The sequence below is a fragment of the Urocitellus parryii genome, chromosome 4 (assembly GCF_045843805.1).
Source record: "Urocitellus parryii isolate mUroPar1 chromosome 4, mUroPar1.hap1, whole genome shotgun sequence".
Classification (NCBI taxonomy): domain Eukaryota; kingdom Metazoa; phylum Chordata; class Mammalia; order Rodentia; family Sciuridae; genus Urocitellus; species Urocitellus parryii.
In genome coordinates this window covers 5300194-5316025 of record NC_135534.1, presented here as the reverse complement: position 1 = coordinate 5316025, position 15832 = coordinate 5300194, and the positions used below count along the sequence as shown (strand labels likewise).

Below are 15832 nucleotides of genomic sequence, written 5' to 3'. Positions count from 1 at the left end.
AATCTACTTTAAAAAAAAAATGTAATTCTGCTCTTTGGAAAGTAAGACAGTTTGCCAGAAAATATTTACAGAGCAGATGTGTGAGGAAGAACTTACATCTAGAACAATAAAAAACCATATACAGTGTGTGTGTGTGTGTCTTTAATAACAAGAAAACAACCAAATTTTAAGGTCAGAAGAATTGAGCAGAGCCAGTTTCTGTGGTGCCTATGCCTATGTAATCCAGAGATTCAGGAGACTAAGGCAGGAGGATCACAAGTTCAAGACCAGCCCCAGCAATTTAGCAAAATCCTCTCCCCAAAGAAAAGGACTGAGAATGTAACTCAGTGGTAGAACATCCCTGGATTTAATCCCCAGTTCCCCCACCAAAAGATAAAAAAGATGTGAATAGAGAGCTAAAGAATAAAAGGCATCGCTGGAGTCATGGCCTATGGTAGATTGTTTGCCTGGCATGTGTGAGGGCCTGGGTTCAATCCTCAGCATCACATATAAACAAACAAAAGATCCATTGACAACTAAAAATTGGAGAAAAAAAAAAGACACACACACACACACACACACACATATATATATATATATATATATATATATATATATAGGGTGTGGGTCTGTGTCTTTGTATACACACACACACACACGTCATGCATGCACGTAAATAAATACATGAAAATTGACCAACATCCTTTGTCATTTATGAGATCCAAGTTAAAACACATTGAGATACCACTGCATACCCTTTGAAGAAGGTATGTTTCCTGTGACTGTAAACAAATGCCCTCACACTTTGTGGCTTTTAACAACAATAATTTATTCTGTCACAGTTCTGATTGCCAGAAGTCAAGATTGAGTTGAGCAGAGATGCATCACCTGGTGGTGCTGAGAGAGACCATTCCTTGCCTCTCCCATCTTCTAGTGACTCTTGGCACTGCTTGGCCTCTGGTCACTACCTACCTTCATATTGCCTTCTCCTCTAGAAGGACGCTTGGCATGATATTTAACCCCCCTGCATAATCTAGTACTCTCTTCTCAACAGCCTCCATTGATCACCTCTTCAAAGGCCCTTTTCCTACTAAGGTGGTGTTCACAGGCTCTGACAACTAAAATGTGGATATTCCACTTCGGGAGCCACCTTGCAGCCCTTTGCGGCTAAAGTAGCCATTGGAAGGAAGTGGACAGTGCTCGATGCTGGTAACACTGAAGCAGCTGAAGTATCACACCTCATTGTTGGGCCTGCAGAGAGTAATACAGCCAGTTTGTAAAAATATTTCCCATTTCCTGTAGACAGATATATTGTAGTACGTCACCCAAGTACCTACTCCACATTAAAAATGAACCATTGTTGCAATGGAAAGTCCATAGGAGACTAGCCTAAGTGTTGTAAGAGCACCATAGACACTGACTATAATAGCATGCAGGTCAGGGCTGGTACATAAATTGATGCTCAATATTTACTAATTGGATGAATAAAACTTATATGAATGATTAAGGAATAGTGTGTAGCTTAATATTTCTTTTACATAAATAAGGAGAGGACAGTTGTTCTAGAAATATGGCTAAGAAAATGGAAGGAAAGCAAACATACCTGTTCTTATTAGTCTATACAAAAGTGAATTTAGAAGGAAAAAATTATTCACAGAATTATGGGGTTATAAAGGACTTTTGGACATCACCCTAGGTAGAAACTATAATGAAGGCCATATTTGGTTATATAAATTACTAAGACTCTTACATGTTAAAAAATAGCTATAATAAAAATCAGAGGACGTCTCTGTTCCCCCTTTCCTAGTAGTTCAAGTTCAGAAACCGTTCTATGTGGCTCTCTGGCTGAGAATTGCTGTCCCGGGACTCTTTTCCCACATCAGTAGCAATAGCAGATCCACATGGGGTGCTGGCTCTGTACTAGGCAGTGCTCTCAGCCCTTGGGTTCTCATGCTTCTCATAGCAGTCCTGGCAGAGATGTTCTAGTGTGATCCCATTGTCCACATTACACAAAATAACTGGTAAGTGAAGAGGTGAACTTGGCCACAGGCCGCCTTGCAGCAGCGGTGGCATTGTTAACCATCCCTGCTCAACCCAAATCTTGACTTCTGGCAATTTAGTTAAACTAGTTGGGATTTTGGAGTTAATTCCAGAGGGTCATAATGACTGTCAATTGATTCTTTTTTTTCACGTAAAAGAGCAATTTTAATCTTTTAAGTAGTTCACAGTGTTGATTACCCAAGCAAGTACAGGTCTGTTTGTTAACAAACATCTCAAACTGGTGGGCAATATGATGTCCTCTATATTTCAGGGATCTGATTGCTGTTTGCTTTCCAGATTTTCTTGTCAGTTAATGACAATGCTATCAGTGTAAGTCATAGGAGTTACAAGGTTTAGGAGAATGTGGAGAAATCACATCTCTCACTAGATCAGTAGCCCTTTTTGTGTTTCAGGTCACATTGGCTGATCCTCGACAAAGTTTTAATACACCCTCTTTCATTTTATTGTACTTTCTAGCTTACTATTGATGTCATCATTATCATGTAATTATGTAGTCATTAAGTGTTTGCCTACATGGGTATAGGGAGCACCTTAAAGGATCTCTCCTGAAATTGTAATAACTAAAGAAACCTTGCTTTGTTTCAAGATTTGAAGGCCATATAGAGATCTGCCCACCAGGCATGAGTCATTCAGCTTGTTCAGTCAACAAGAGTGTTCTAGAAGCCATCAGAGGAAGACTCAGATCTTTTCATGAACTCCTGCTTGAGCCACCCAAGGTAGGTGATCCGTCCGAAGCTTGGCTGGCTAGCCAGCAGTTGGGTCATTGCAGAGTGTGCTCCCTGGGAGTCACGGGACGGGCTGTGATCAGCACATGCAAGATAGGTTCAAAGATGTGTTGCCAGTCCTGCTCCCACACTCATTTTTAATTGGCTTTTACTATATAGATTGTCTAAATTGGTGATTGAAATAGAAATTGAACTGAATACTTGTCTGCTTAGGAAACTCAGATTTTTGTTTTGTCTATAAATTCTTGGATCCTTATGTTCCAATAAAATAAGCAATTTTCTTCTTATAGCATGTTCTTTTCACATCCTGAGGTAAAGTTAAATTTTCAGGCTCTGATCTTTGAAATTGCATTTTCTTGTGAATAGTGGAGACAGTTGGGAACAAATGAACTTGTTTAAGAAATAGTGGATTGAAGTTTCAGTGCGCAGCATGGAAAGCATGGGACCTGGGTGTGAAGTTTTCAGGAGGGACCATGTGTGTTCGAGTCTAAGAGTGTGGACAAGTGGAAACCTGCAAAGGAGGACATCAGCCGTATGTATGTGGCCTTCTAAAATACCCAGTGGAGAACTGTGGTAGGGTATCAGCAGGCCAAGTGATGTTCCTCCTGTCCACACCGTGCCTCAGATTTAGATTAGGGTAAGAAGCATTTACTTATGAAGTCAGATAAAGTGTTCTGTCTTGTGAGAGTCCTGCTTCTGCACTAGTTCTCCCACATTCCTCCTTCCTTTTGCCCTGTATGTTTGGATCCACTGTACTGTACCGTGTGTATCTCCATGGCTGTCTTTTATGTGGGTTATTGCAATTTTAGGATACTGGTTTCTCGGTTCTATATAAGATGATTTCGGTTTAACTATTTGGGGAAAGGGGAAGCACAGAATAGGTGTGTCCATACTCTCTAGTCCAGTATCTGGATTGTCTCTTCAGGTGTTCTCTAGTGCCGTCATTGAAAATTAGGAGTTTCCACTTGGCACTTAGACTTTGTGGAATCCTGCTGGGCCGTTTCAGCCATTGTAGCCACCGCCACACATCTGCATTCAGCCTGTGTTGGGTGTAGACCATAGTGTGGGCACTCACTCACTCTTGTGGAAAGAGCTTCTATTCAGTGCTTAATAGTCAGCGGCATCCCTCAAGTCAGTCCTTGGAACAAGAAAAGGAGGGTAAAGAAAGAAGAGGGTTTAGAAGAGGAGAATGTACAAAGGGAAGATGGAGGCAGGGGAAGGAGCAGAGAGAAGAGGTATATGGTGAAGGACCTGGCCTGTTTCCTAGGTGGCCCCTAGCTTCTCCCTAGGTGGACGAGTAGGCAGCATTTGATGATTCTTGGCCATCAAATTCAAGACTGATACAAGACTGAGGTGCATTGTGTTGCAGCTTCTCTTTTACTTCAGGACTGAGCAGCTGACCTGATTTTGTTAAACCATGAGGAGTGTGAGCAGGCCTTGGAGGTTTTGCTTTCATCATTGCTGTGAGCACACAGTGCTAGGCAATGGCTCCGCCCACTATCTCACACATGTTAGGCAAAGGCTCCACTACTGACTTGCACTCAGCCACAGTGAAGCTTTGTTAGTTAACCTTACAATTCCCTCTGGAGAAGGGAGTGAGACATCTACTGGTCTTGTTGATGGACCTTCAGAAGGGCATTGTGGCTGCCAAGAGTGCCATTTGTCACTCTTCCCATCAGACTTCTAACATTCTGCTTCTGTCTTTTTTTTTTTTTTTTTTTTTTGGAGTGGTAGGTGGAAAGCATGCCTTTATTTTATTTGTTTGTTTTTGTGTGGTGCTAAGGATCAAATCCAAGGCCTCATGCATGCTAGGCAAGCACTCTACCACTGATCTACAGCTCCAGCCCCCATTGCTTCTGTCTTTAGTAATTTCAAACTATAGAAATCTCCTTGATGGACAAGGACAAGTTTAGGTTAGTCATGTTTCAGGTTTATGACACAGAGGCATGTATCTTTATCATGGATTTGATACAGACTAAGGACTATGTTCCAAAAGCACTTGTAAACTCTTTTTAGTTTCTTAGATTTCTGGTCTGAATTTGAAATATTCTAGTTTTTTTTTTGTTGTTGTTGTTGTTCTATATGTTTTGTGCTCATGACAGATTGGAATATTGGTAGGGATACACTTGATTTCTTAGAAATTTATGGTTCAGGGAAATTGCTTGATTATTTCATCATCTGTTAAAGCTATGAACAGTGGCTTATTTTCTCCTAAGTATAGAATTTAGTTTAAATTATTTGTGGGGTTAACTGTGTGTGTCTCAGCATGTAGACCTTTTGCTTGTTTTTTTTTCTTTAACTGAGTTTGATTGGAAACCTTTTCTTCCTCAGAAAAGTGTGATGAAGACTACCTGGGGTGTACTGGATCCTCCCGTGGGGAACACTCGGCTGAATGTGATTAGGTTGATATCTAGCCTGCTGCAAACCAATACCAGCAGTATAAATGGGGACCTTATGGAACTGAACAGCATTGGAGTCATATTGGTAAGATTCTTCCTCACAGAGATTTGAATCGCCTTTGATGTTCATGAATCTATAACTCAGCATTACAAATTGATAGTATATATCAATGACTTTCTAAGTCTTATAAAAAATTTTGGATGCTGCTGATTGTTGAAGAGTCACTTATTGTTGCTGTGTAAAGAACTGTATGATACAGCCTTCCAAAGATGACTAGGCCCTCCCCAGCAGCCTAGTCTCATACAAATCATGCCTGCCAATTGTAGCACTGGTTTCTGTTCAAAATTTGCAAAAGGATGAGCTTTCATCTCCTTTACATTGGGGTATATCTCATGGATCCAAGGCCATAAGGTCTTTTTTTTTTTTTTTTTTTTTTTTTTTTTTTTTTTTTTTTTTAAAGAGAGAGTGAGAGAGGAGAGAGGAGAGAGGAGAGAGAGAGAGAGAGAGAGAGAGAATATGAATTTTTAATATTTATTTTTTAGTTCTCGGCGGACACAACATCTTTGTTGGTATGTGGTGCTGAGGATCGAACCCGGGCCGCACGCATGCCAGGCGAGCGCGCTACCGCTTGAGCCACATCCCCAGCCCGGCCATAAGGTCTTTTAGCTTGAGATAATTGTTAATCTCCTCTGAGACAGCTGTTAATCTGCTTATCAGTGGAAAGGAGGAGGAAAACCTCAGGAGTGATCTGGGCTTCCCAGGCCTCTGCATTTCCCCGGGCCATGGTTTGAGCTTAGAATGCACAGCCCAGCTCCAGAGCCTGTGTTTGTTCTGTCCATTCTGCCACTCACACACAGCACAGGAGTCATGAGGGTTAACACTTAGCAGGTTTCACAAGGTATCTGGTCATAGCATACATTTAGCAGATTTGGGGGGATGTTCCAAATGAGGTATTTGCTCACTACAAGATTGGCGTTATAACATGTACCTTATACTTTCATATGCTACCAGGTATAAAGCTCCTGAATATGAGGGAGTTATCTGTTTTTCAGATCATACCCAGAAAGAGCATACCTTCCGTGGGTACTGAGTGGTAAGGCCAAGGCTGAAGTCACCCAGTGGCAAGCCGATACATACCATCAACCATGCCACTGTACTTCCTAGGGCCACTGAGATGTTTTTGAAACTGATTAAGTGACATTTTACTATAGAACATAAAGTCTTCTGGATGTGTCACTAAGCCTATGTTTTCATATTGAAATAGTTAAATTCAACTATATTGTAAATACTATTTTGTGCTTATAGAAATTGTCTTTTCTTCTGTAATGTTTTTGCCTTTTCTAATACTAACATCAACGGTAATTCGGAAAACCCTTATGCTTTTGGGAAGATCACATGCTGCCACCTCTCATAGTTTTGCTACAGTTCTGGGAGTTATTGCACTTGACATGGTGTCATGCACAAAAGCACCAATAAATACTTGTTGGATCAAAATGAAATTCTTATAAATCTCTTTGAAAATTTTCTGAACTTATGTCTGCATTAGTTGCTTTGAATACAAAGTACTTAATTCTCTGAGAAATTTATTACTATCTTTTCTTCATGTGCTTATTGTTGAATTGTGTTAGATTCCATGCAAATTTTGGCATGTTGCATGAACAAATACGTTGTTTATGCTATTGAGTAGCATCTCAAACCACTTGAAAACCATTTTTCCTTTAATAAATCACTATTCTGTAAAGATATCAAAGAGGTTGTTTAAACATTGCGGTAACTAAAGAAAACACTGTTTTTTCTTTTGTAGGACATGTTCTTCAAATATACTTGGAATAACTTCTTGCATACACAAGTGGAAATTTGTATTGCACTGATTCTTGCCAGTCCTTTTGAAAACACAGAAGATGGCACAATTACTGATCAGGACTCCACTGGTGACAGTTTGTTATTGAAACACGTGAGCTTATTTGGTTTTCTTTACCTTCCACTATTTTCTCTTTATTGCAGTATAGCACTTTAGTATGTAACATATTGAGATTTAAGAACAGATTTTATTTAGATTTCACTGTCATGTGTTCATTTACTTCTAATAAATGATAAAAAGTCATTAGATGAACTTTTAAAGAAAAAATATCTAAGTTGGCCTGTTTTTTTGGTAAAATTGAGTTTTTAAAATATATCTTTTGGATGTTGGGTGCAGTGGTGCACACCTGTAATCCCAGTGGCTTAAGAGGCTGAAGCAGGAGGATCATGAGTTGAAAGCCAGCTTCAGCAACTTAATGAGACCCTATCTTAAAATATTATTAAGAAAATGGTTAGCGATATGGCTCAGTGGTTAAATGCCCCCGGATTCAATCCCTGATGCCATAATCAATCAATAAATAAAATATTATATATTTAATTATATTTTAATATTTAACATAAATGTGTGTGTGTGTGTGTGTGTATTTCATATCCCTTCATCCATCCATTGTCCATCCTTTGGAGATTAAAAAAAAAAAACATAGAAATGTAAATACTTCAGAGAACTTCTAAATTCTTGGCATTAAGAGTTTGGTTTCTGGGGCTGGGACTGTGGCTCAGCCATAGTGCACTTGCCTGGCATGTGTGAGGCAATGGGTTTGATTCTCAGCACCACATATAAATAAATAATATGAAGGTCTATCAACAACTAAAAAAAAAAATATATATATATATATATATATATTCTTTTTTTTTAAAAAAAGAGTTTGGTTTCTGATGCTGAATACAGACCTGAAAGTTTGGCAAGGCAAGTTCTGTGATGTTGAGTGAGACTTTTCTTGAGGTCTCTGCTCTGTAAAATATATGGTGATTTTACTGGTTAGTCTCAAATTTCTTCTGAAGTTCTGTGGTTTCATGAAGGTTTCTAGCTCATCCTTGGGTTACTCTCAAACCTGGAAGATAGGAAAGACTAGCTGGAAATAGCCAAGTACTGGGCAGCTGGAGCACCATCTGAATGAAGCTGGCCTTGCACATCCACTGATGAGCTCACAGTAGCTGACATTGATGTGCAAGGTTTTGATAAGACATGCCTGTTTTTAATATCAGTACGATAACTTCTGTACACATGGAGTTAGTGTAGTTCAAATTTTAAAAGTACACATACTGGTTTAGATTCTGAGTTAAAAGCCATACTAATTTCATTTTAATTTTGGTCAGGCTCTGTATTTTTGACCGAATTTTCCCAGCTACCATATCTTGTCTTTGCCTTAGGTCACAGGGTTTGCTCACTTGCGACAGCCCCATGGCAGTGTGTTTCCCAGTACACACTCTTGGGGCATGGGTCCTGTTGATTCCTGCAGTATTCTGAGGGTCTGAGGCAAACTTGTCCCCTGGTTGTATGTGCGTTGGCCAGTTACCTGTAAAACTTGCTGCCCATGCACACACCCTGTTCTGTCCAACTAGTTATCTATTTTACTGTAAAGTTTCTATGTTTTGACATTTAAGTAAATGCTAACTAGAATATTCTTTTTCTTTCTTTCTTTTTTTTTTTAGCTCTTCCAAAAATGCCAATTAATAGAACGAATACTTGAAGCCTGGGAAATGAATGAGAAGAAACAGTAAGTAAATTTTTTTCAAAAAGGATTGTTTGATTTAGAATTTGAAGACCCGCCCCCATACACACACCCTGCCCTCCTTAAAGAAAGATGAAATAACTTACATTTGTAACAGATAACGTATTTTTTTATTCCCCCACTCCTGCCCCCTTCTCCTCCTCCTTAGTAGAAATGTTTGTGTTGCCTTTGGAACCCCTAGGCCTTTTTGGAAGTCTAATTTTTTTTATTAGAATAACGTGGAATTGAATGATGAAGAGTCATGAAGTCAAGTCCCTGTTGATGGTGGTTAGCTTAGCATGTTTGTCTTACCCCAACTCAGAGTACATCAGGTTCCCATTCTCAGTGTAGAGTTCAGTTCCTGGGTACATGGAACTAAAGAGGGGAAATTGCTTAATAGTTTTTTCCTAGAAAATTTTTTGCTAATTACAAGGCTATGTGAAATGTCAGTTGATATGTGTACGCAGCTCTGTCATAGTAGCCGTGTCTGTAGTAGGCATTCCTCTAATGCCCTGGGACTTCTGAAGCAGCTAGCATAGGGCAGGTTTGTGAAACACTCTTTAGATGCACTTTGTGTGTGTGTGTGTGTGTGTGTGTGTGTGTGTTAAAATAGTTGTATGGATTACTATGTGATAATTTGCATGTATGTGTGGAGATCAAATTAGGGGTGATCAGCATTTATTTATGCTGGGAATCTCAAACTCCATTTCTTCTGGTTATTTTGAGAAACATGGTAAGTTATAGTCACTCTGCTGTGTGCTGTAGCATACCAGGGTTCACTCTCTCTGCCCTCTTCCTGTTCCCTTTCCTGGCCTCTTGTGGCCACTGTTTGACTCTTGTCTTTTTTTTAGCTCCCACATGTGTGAGAACATACAGTATTTGTCTTTCTGTGCCTGACTTATTTCACTTTTAAGATCATGGCTCCAATTTCATCCACATTGCCACAGATGACAGGATTTGATTCTTCTCATAGTGTGTGTATATATCATCTTTTCTTTATTCATTTATCTGCTGAGAGACATCTTGGCTGTGTGAACTGAGCTCCAAGAAATATGGAAGTGGAAACATCTCTTCCACAGCCTCATTTCATCTGTTTTTGGTAGAGTCCCGGTAATGGGATTACGGAATCCTATGGTATTTCTACTTGTCATTTTTCAAGGACTTTCTCTACTATTTTGCTAGTGGTTCCACTACTTTATGTTCCCACCAACTGCAGAAATACATTTTGCCTTTTTCCTCATGATTGCTGGCATTTATTTGTGTGTTTTTGATGGTAACTCCCTCACTGGGGTGAGATAGTAGTATCTCCTTCTGGTTTTGATTTGCATTTTCCTGATGACTGGCAATGTTGAGGTTTTTTCCCTGTGTCTGTTGGCCACTTGGTGTGTATTAAGAGATGTCTGTTGAGATCATTTGGCCCGCCTGCCACCCTTCCACCCCCACCCCCCCACCTGCAAACTTTTGTCCAGCCCAATGTCTCAAAGTGTTTCCCTTATATTTTTTTCTAGCAGTTTTAGTTTCAGGTCTTGCATTTAGGTCTTGGGTACATTTTTAGTTGATTTTAAGAGGCGTCTACTTTCATTCTTCTGCATGTGAATCACCAGTTTTCCCAGCATCACTTTTTGAAGAGATTATACTTGTTTTTCAGTCAGGTTTATTTAGGTAAAATTTTCATGTGGCAAGATTTCATCCTTTTTAGGTGTACAGTCCTAGAAATTGTGACTGGGGCATGAAGTCATGTAACAACCACCATGGTCAAGACAGAATGTTCCCATCTCCCCAGAAAGCTGTCTTGTAGCCCTTTAAAGTTGATTCTCTCTAGGGAGTTTTCTTGCTGCGTAATCTCTACTTAGATTTGTCTGTATCCCCAGGAGAGCTAGGTGCCTCATGACATATGTCAGCTTTACTTTGTGAGGTTTAATTTTTGAAGATTAACTTAAGAATTCGTAAGCACTAACAGGGTTTTGATTTGACTCTGTGTGGGAGATTGGCATTTAGTTTGTGTGGCAAGGGGCTAGTATGGGTAAACGTCAGACACATTATTCCAAACAGAGCTCCTTTTGGGAGTCCTATGTGTGGCCCATTTGACATCCAACCCCATCTCGGAGCCAATCTTGGCTTCTCCATGCCCTTCCTAACCCTCCATTCTCTATTCACCTCTTCACCGCAAGCACCTAAGTATCCTGTGTACTCTGCTCTCCCTGTAAGCCCATCCTCTGAAGGCCATCTGAAAGTGTTGCCCTCATTTAAAGGTGTCCTGAAGCAGATTTCCTGATGTGCCTTACACCAGAGGCTTGGAACACTTTGGAAGCCCCAGTCTAAAGCCTTGCAGAGATGGGCCTTTGTTCTCACCTGTGGGCTGTCCATAAGAGCACTTGGGTTTCTGGATCTTCTTTTTTCCCTGTACTGTGCGCTGTACCACATGCCCAGCCTTTTTTGTTTTGAGCCAGGGTTTTGCTAAGTTGCTCCTGCTGGAGTGTCTGATTCTTATTGTGGAACTAAAAGAAACTCTTAGCATATTGAGATCAGCCTTAGGGGTTGTGAGCATTAGGTTACCCCAGGCCATTTAAGATTTTCCAGCAGATACATTTTTTTCCTAGGCCAGCCTCCAAGCATAGGATGAATTTTTAGTGGCTTCTGAAAGGTTTTGCTCCCTTAAGAAAAATCGCTTCAGTTTGTACCCCACTATTTGTAATAAAAAAGAAAAATAAAGTCTTTCATAGAGTTTAAAGTCTTAATACTTTGTAAAGAGGCAGAAAAGTTATAGTAATGTGAAAAGTTTGTCTAAATGTAAAGATGGATCAAGGATGGGAAGATTAGAACCCCCCGGAATAAAAAGGAAGGAGGACTAGGTTTATATGCCCATGTTTATTGGGAAGTGGTTTATTGGCAAGTGCAGGTTCACTGCCTGTCTTGGTCAACCCTTCAGATCTCCAGGTCTTACCTTGAGGAGTGCTACTGGTAGATAATTATTTCTGTCAATTGATAGACTAAAATTTGGTGTCTTTTAGGAAAACAAACCAGCAAAATTCTTCCCTCCGTTCTTTACTCTTACATTAGACATCAGTGAGAGTACGTTTAAGAGACTATAATTAGTGATTGTTTTGTATATTTTGAGGAGACTGTGCTGTCTTGAGGTTGCGTCTGTTCTTCCAGAGAGTGGTTCAGGCCTCCTGGCCTTGCTGCTCAGGGACACTCTTGCACCCTCCACTCCTTGGTTTCTCCTCCTTTTTCTATCCATTGTCATTCTCTTTGGTGCCCTATTCACAGTATTCACCAAGTGTCTGTCATGTGTGGAATATGAACATTTGTCCTTCCCCTTGTCAGGGCCGAGGGAGGAAGACGGCACGGTTACATGGGACACCTCACGAGGATAGCCAACTGTATCGTGCACAGTGCTGACAAGGGTCCCAATAGTGCTGCCGTGCAGCAGCTCATCAAAGGTGAGTTCTCGCAATTTGGGTTACATCTTTGTGGAATCAAGGGTAAATAGAAGTACTTGGTAGCATTTTTAATAGCTGTTTGTGGAGTTTCTTCATGTTTTACAGATTGGGAGATTTGAATGTGGGTCTTCACTGTTCTTCTGTTCAGATTTCTGCCGTCTTTCTAGTAGGTGCTGGCTGGCTTCAGCATGCTAGAAGTGTACCCATTGTTGTGGTTAAACATTGCTCACTAAATTGTTTAAACTTTAGAGTATTTTGAGGTCCCCCCAACTTATTTTGAAGACCTCTGTCTCACCTATGCCTTAAATTCCTTTAACTGGGATAGGATACTAAGGCATTTGTCAGCATTCCTTCCATATCTCCATCTTTAAAATGAGGGGTCTTGGCTCCTAAAGGACACTTTTCCCCCCTACCATGTAAATTTAATCAGCTTGCAATTAACTTGAAATTAACTGCAAATGCCTTTTAATGGGAACCCGGGCCCTGAATCTTCTTCAGAAAGGGAACCTCAGGGCTCTGTGGACTCTGGGCTTCTGTCCCAGGAGCAGTACTCTGAGACTTCACTGAATATGTGACATGTGATGTCTCTGAAACAGTTACTTCAGAGTGAGCTGCAAAATTGTGCCTCCCAGTGTATCCTATTTTTCTCTTACAAATATTTGTTCAAGAGGCTGTTGCCTATTGCGTGTGCACTAAAAGTTGTCACCCAGTGATGAATCCGTTCCTTCTCATAGTTTGTGTCCTTACCAAGGAGAAATGTCATGCAGTTAAGTGTTCTAGATTATTTTCAGGGAAGTTGTGGCTGAGTGATATGTCTTGTGCCTGTGTGAGTATGCATCTGTGGGTGGGTGGGTAAGCCAGAATTGTCAGATGACCCGCTTAGTGTAGTTAGACCTCCAAATCATAGCCATGGTTTTGTTTTATCTGAAAAGTAGTTGTATATCCTTTTCTCTAAAACTTCTCTAGAAGGTTGAATTTCTCCATTGTAAATGCATTCACATGTTAGCTCAGAGGCACACATTGTCTTAGGAAACATTATCTAGGCACAGTTTGAGAAGCTAATCTGGTCCCAGGGTTGGTAAGTCGGCATGACCGTCCTCTCCCATTCCTATGGGTCATTGTACTGATAATGCTTTTCTTCTTTTCTCACTCCAAAGATCTTCCCGACGATGTCAGGGAGCGATGGGAGACATTCTGCACAAGCTCCTTAGGAGAAACAAACAAGAGGAACACGGTAGATCTAGTACGTTTTACAAGGTTGCATTTCTATTTGTTCTTAGTGCTCTTAAGTCTTTCCCATTTATTCAGAAAAATGTAAAAGATCTTCCATTTGGCCCAGTAAGCACAGGCCACGGATGAGTATATATCTCTCTCTTTGGAACAGAAGTCAGTATTTCTTGCTCATTGTCTAGTTGGCTCCTAATTACCTGCTTTGGATGACAAAAAAGGCTCTAAAAAGCCACCAATTTCTACTTCTCATCATTTCCTTTCATACCCTGCTCCCTAGGCACCTTAATAGCAGCCTCTGCCTTTTATTCTGTGGGGTTTGTGTCTTGTTTCAGGTAACCTTGGTGCTTAGAAATCCTAAATATTCCTGTGGGTGTTTTCTAACGTTACTGAGTTTACTCTCATTTTTGGTAATTCCCAGTGGGGGAAAATTTTGTACATGACTTTGAAACTCTAGCACTAAAACCCTTAACAGAATTGGTACTTTATAGCCAGGGAATAATGGCACTGATAATTTCTTAAAAATTATATTGGACTTTGGAATGTATTTTTGTTTTTTTAATGCATTAATTTTTAAGGTAAGTATTGCTTTGTTTTTGCTTTTAAAGATAACTAAAGCATTTTCTTTTGTAAGCGTCTGCCAACTGATGAGGTGGCAGCCTTGACCTAGGAGTAGTGCTGTCCAGCATTTAATTTGTCATTTGAAATTCAGGTGTATTCTTAAATTTCTAGAATATAATAACACCTGAACTGTTAGCTTTTCACGTATCTGGTAGCCCTGTCTGTTGAGAACATAACTGAAAGACAAGAGGGAAGCAGCTCTAAAAGTAGCTGAGCAGCCACGAGCTGACCCATCTGGGGCCACACTCCCTCAGGGGTCTGTGCTTCTGACTCTGTGGACTGCCTGACACATCTGGTTAGCCTTTTCCAGTCTTGACAGTGGTAGGGTAATTGCTTTTTAAGGTGGATATAGTGGTAGAGTTAGGAAGTATGAAAAGTTGTAAGAGTTATGAAGTAGACCTCACTATAGAAAGAGAGCTTTGTGGGACCATGTAATTAAAATGAGCCCAAGGGCTTAGTGTTTCTGTGGGAGCTGCATCCCATCAGAGAAACTGAACGTTCAAGCTGATACTCTGTGGGTTGTCAAGAAAAGGTTAAGGCATTTTTGTAATTGTATTACCATTTTAGTTAGTTTTGGGTTCCTTTCACTAATCAAATTGATTCAAATAATTTAAGCTGGACTAGACTAGTTACCAAAATATCACCTGAGTATTCTAGGTAATCAGGGTTTTTTTTTTTTTTTTTTTTTTTTTTTTGTACATTAAAATTATCCTCCAGTTCTGTGAAATTAACCATTGAATTTTAGAGGTTCCCATATTAATTCCTTATTAACAATGCAGGCTAAATGGAGTCTCCTTTAAGGGGATTTTTTTTTTCCTTGTTATCTTATGATAAAGGAATATTTAGAAATGTTCTGATTTTGTTTGGGAAACTCTTTCTTTTAAAAGTATCCTTTGAATTACTTCAGAAGAAGAAGTCAAAAGTGTCCAGTTAACTTGTTATCAGGCTTTTTAAAAAGACTTCCATCTTGGGTGACTCAGCAGATTCCTCTGGTGAGCAGTTCTGTAGTAAAGGAGGACTTCATTGTAGTCCAGACAACACTCCGACCCCTCATGTCGCCAGTGAATCTGCCGTGTGAGTATATAGATGCGTGCATGTCCCCATGGAGGGCACAGACCCACAGCACCCAGGACAGGTTCAGCCCCTTCTGAGTCAATCAGTCACAGGCATTTACACCTGTGTTGGATGGAAGGTCACCGTGAGCTCCATCCACCACTCAAAGTGGAGCACAGTTCTCCTTTGCGCATCATACTTGGCCTACATGTAGATATTCAACATAAAATGAAGTAGGGAGAAGTTGCCTGTATAACAGATGGGTCACATTTGTGGAGCCCTGCTACATTGCTGACACTGTAGTGAGTTAGCCCCACTCTCCTATCTTGCTGTCTGTTGAGACAGGTTGGTCTCCAGACCTCTTCAATTCTTTGGTCCCAGAGCATAAGTTCTTCCTGGAGGGAATTTTGCTTTGTATTGTTCAAGGCTGCTGATCTTCCAAGTGTTTGAAGATAACTAGGTGTTAATCCTAGGTCACTAAGGACATTGTAATTGCCCTCTCCAGACTATGTTTTTTGCTCAAAATGCTTTCCAGCTGTTATCTCTGTGGGGTTGGGCACTGTGGGAAAATAAGGTATTGTGAATTAGACTGTAAATACAACTTGATAAATACCGGAGGCTTTACTTGCTCAAGGAAAAATAACAAGGAGAATGCCCACACATGAAAGTAGTGAAAAAAGCACTTGCCCTTTTAACATGTTCATCATGGACTTGGCAGTTGGGTAGTGGATTGCTTATCCCTGACTCTTTC

At 40.2% G+C, this 15832-nt stretch overlaps 1 protein-coding gene across 13 annotated transcripts in view; it reads left to right on the top strand.

The window, feature by feature from the left end:
- Positions 1 to 15832, top strand: part of Ppp6r3 (protein phosphatase 6 regulatory subunit 3) — a 136453-nt gene that overhangs the window by 86939 nt on the left and 33682 nt on the right. For all 13 annotated transcript variants that reach the window (XM_026396525.2, XM_077797913.1, XM_077797912.1 and 10 more), the window contains 6 exons: positions 2627 to 2756; positions 5097 to 5249; positions 6970 to 7119; positions 8679 to 8743; positions 12065 to 12180; positions 13338 to 13423. In XM_026396525.2, the coding sequence (XP_026252310.1) occupies positions 2627 to 2756; positions 5097 to 5249; positions 6970 to 7119; positions 8679 to 8743; positions 12065 to 12180; positions 13338 to 13423 (700 nt within the window). The remainder of the gene's footprint in view (positions 1 to 2626; positions 2757 to 5096; positions 5250 to 6969; positions 7120 to 8678; positions 8744 to 12064; positions 12181 to 13337; positions 13424 to 15832) is intronic.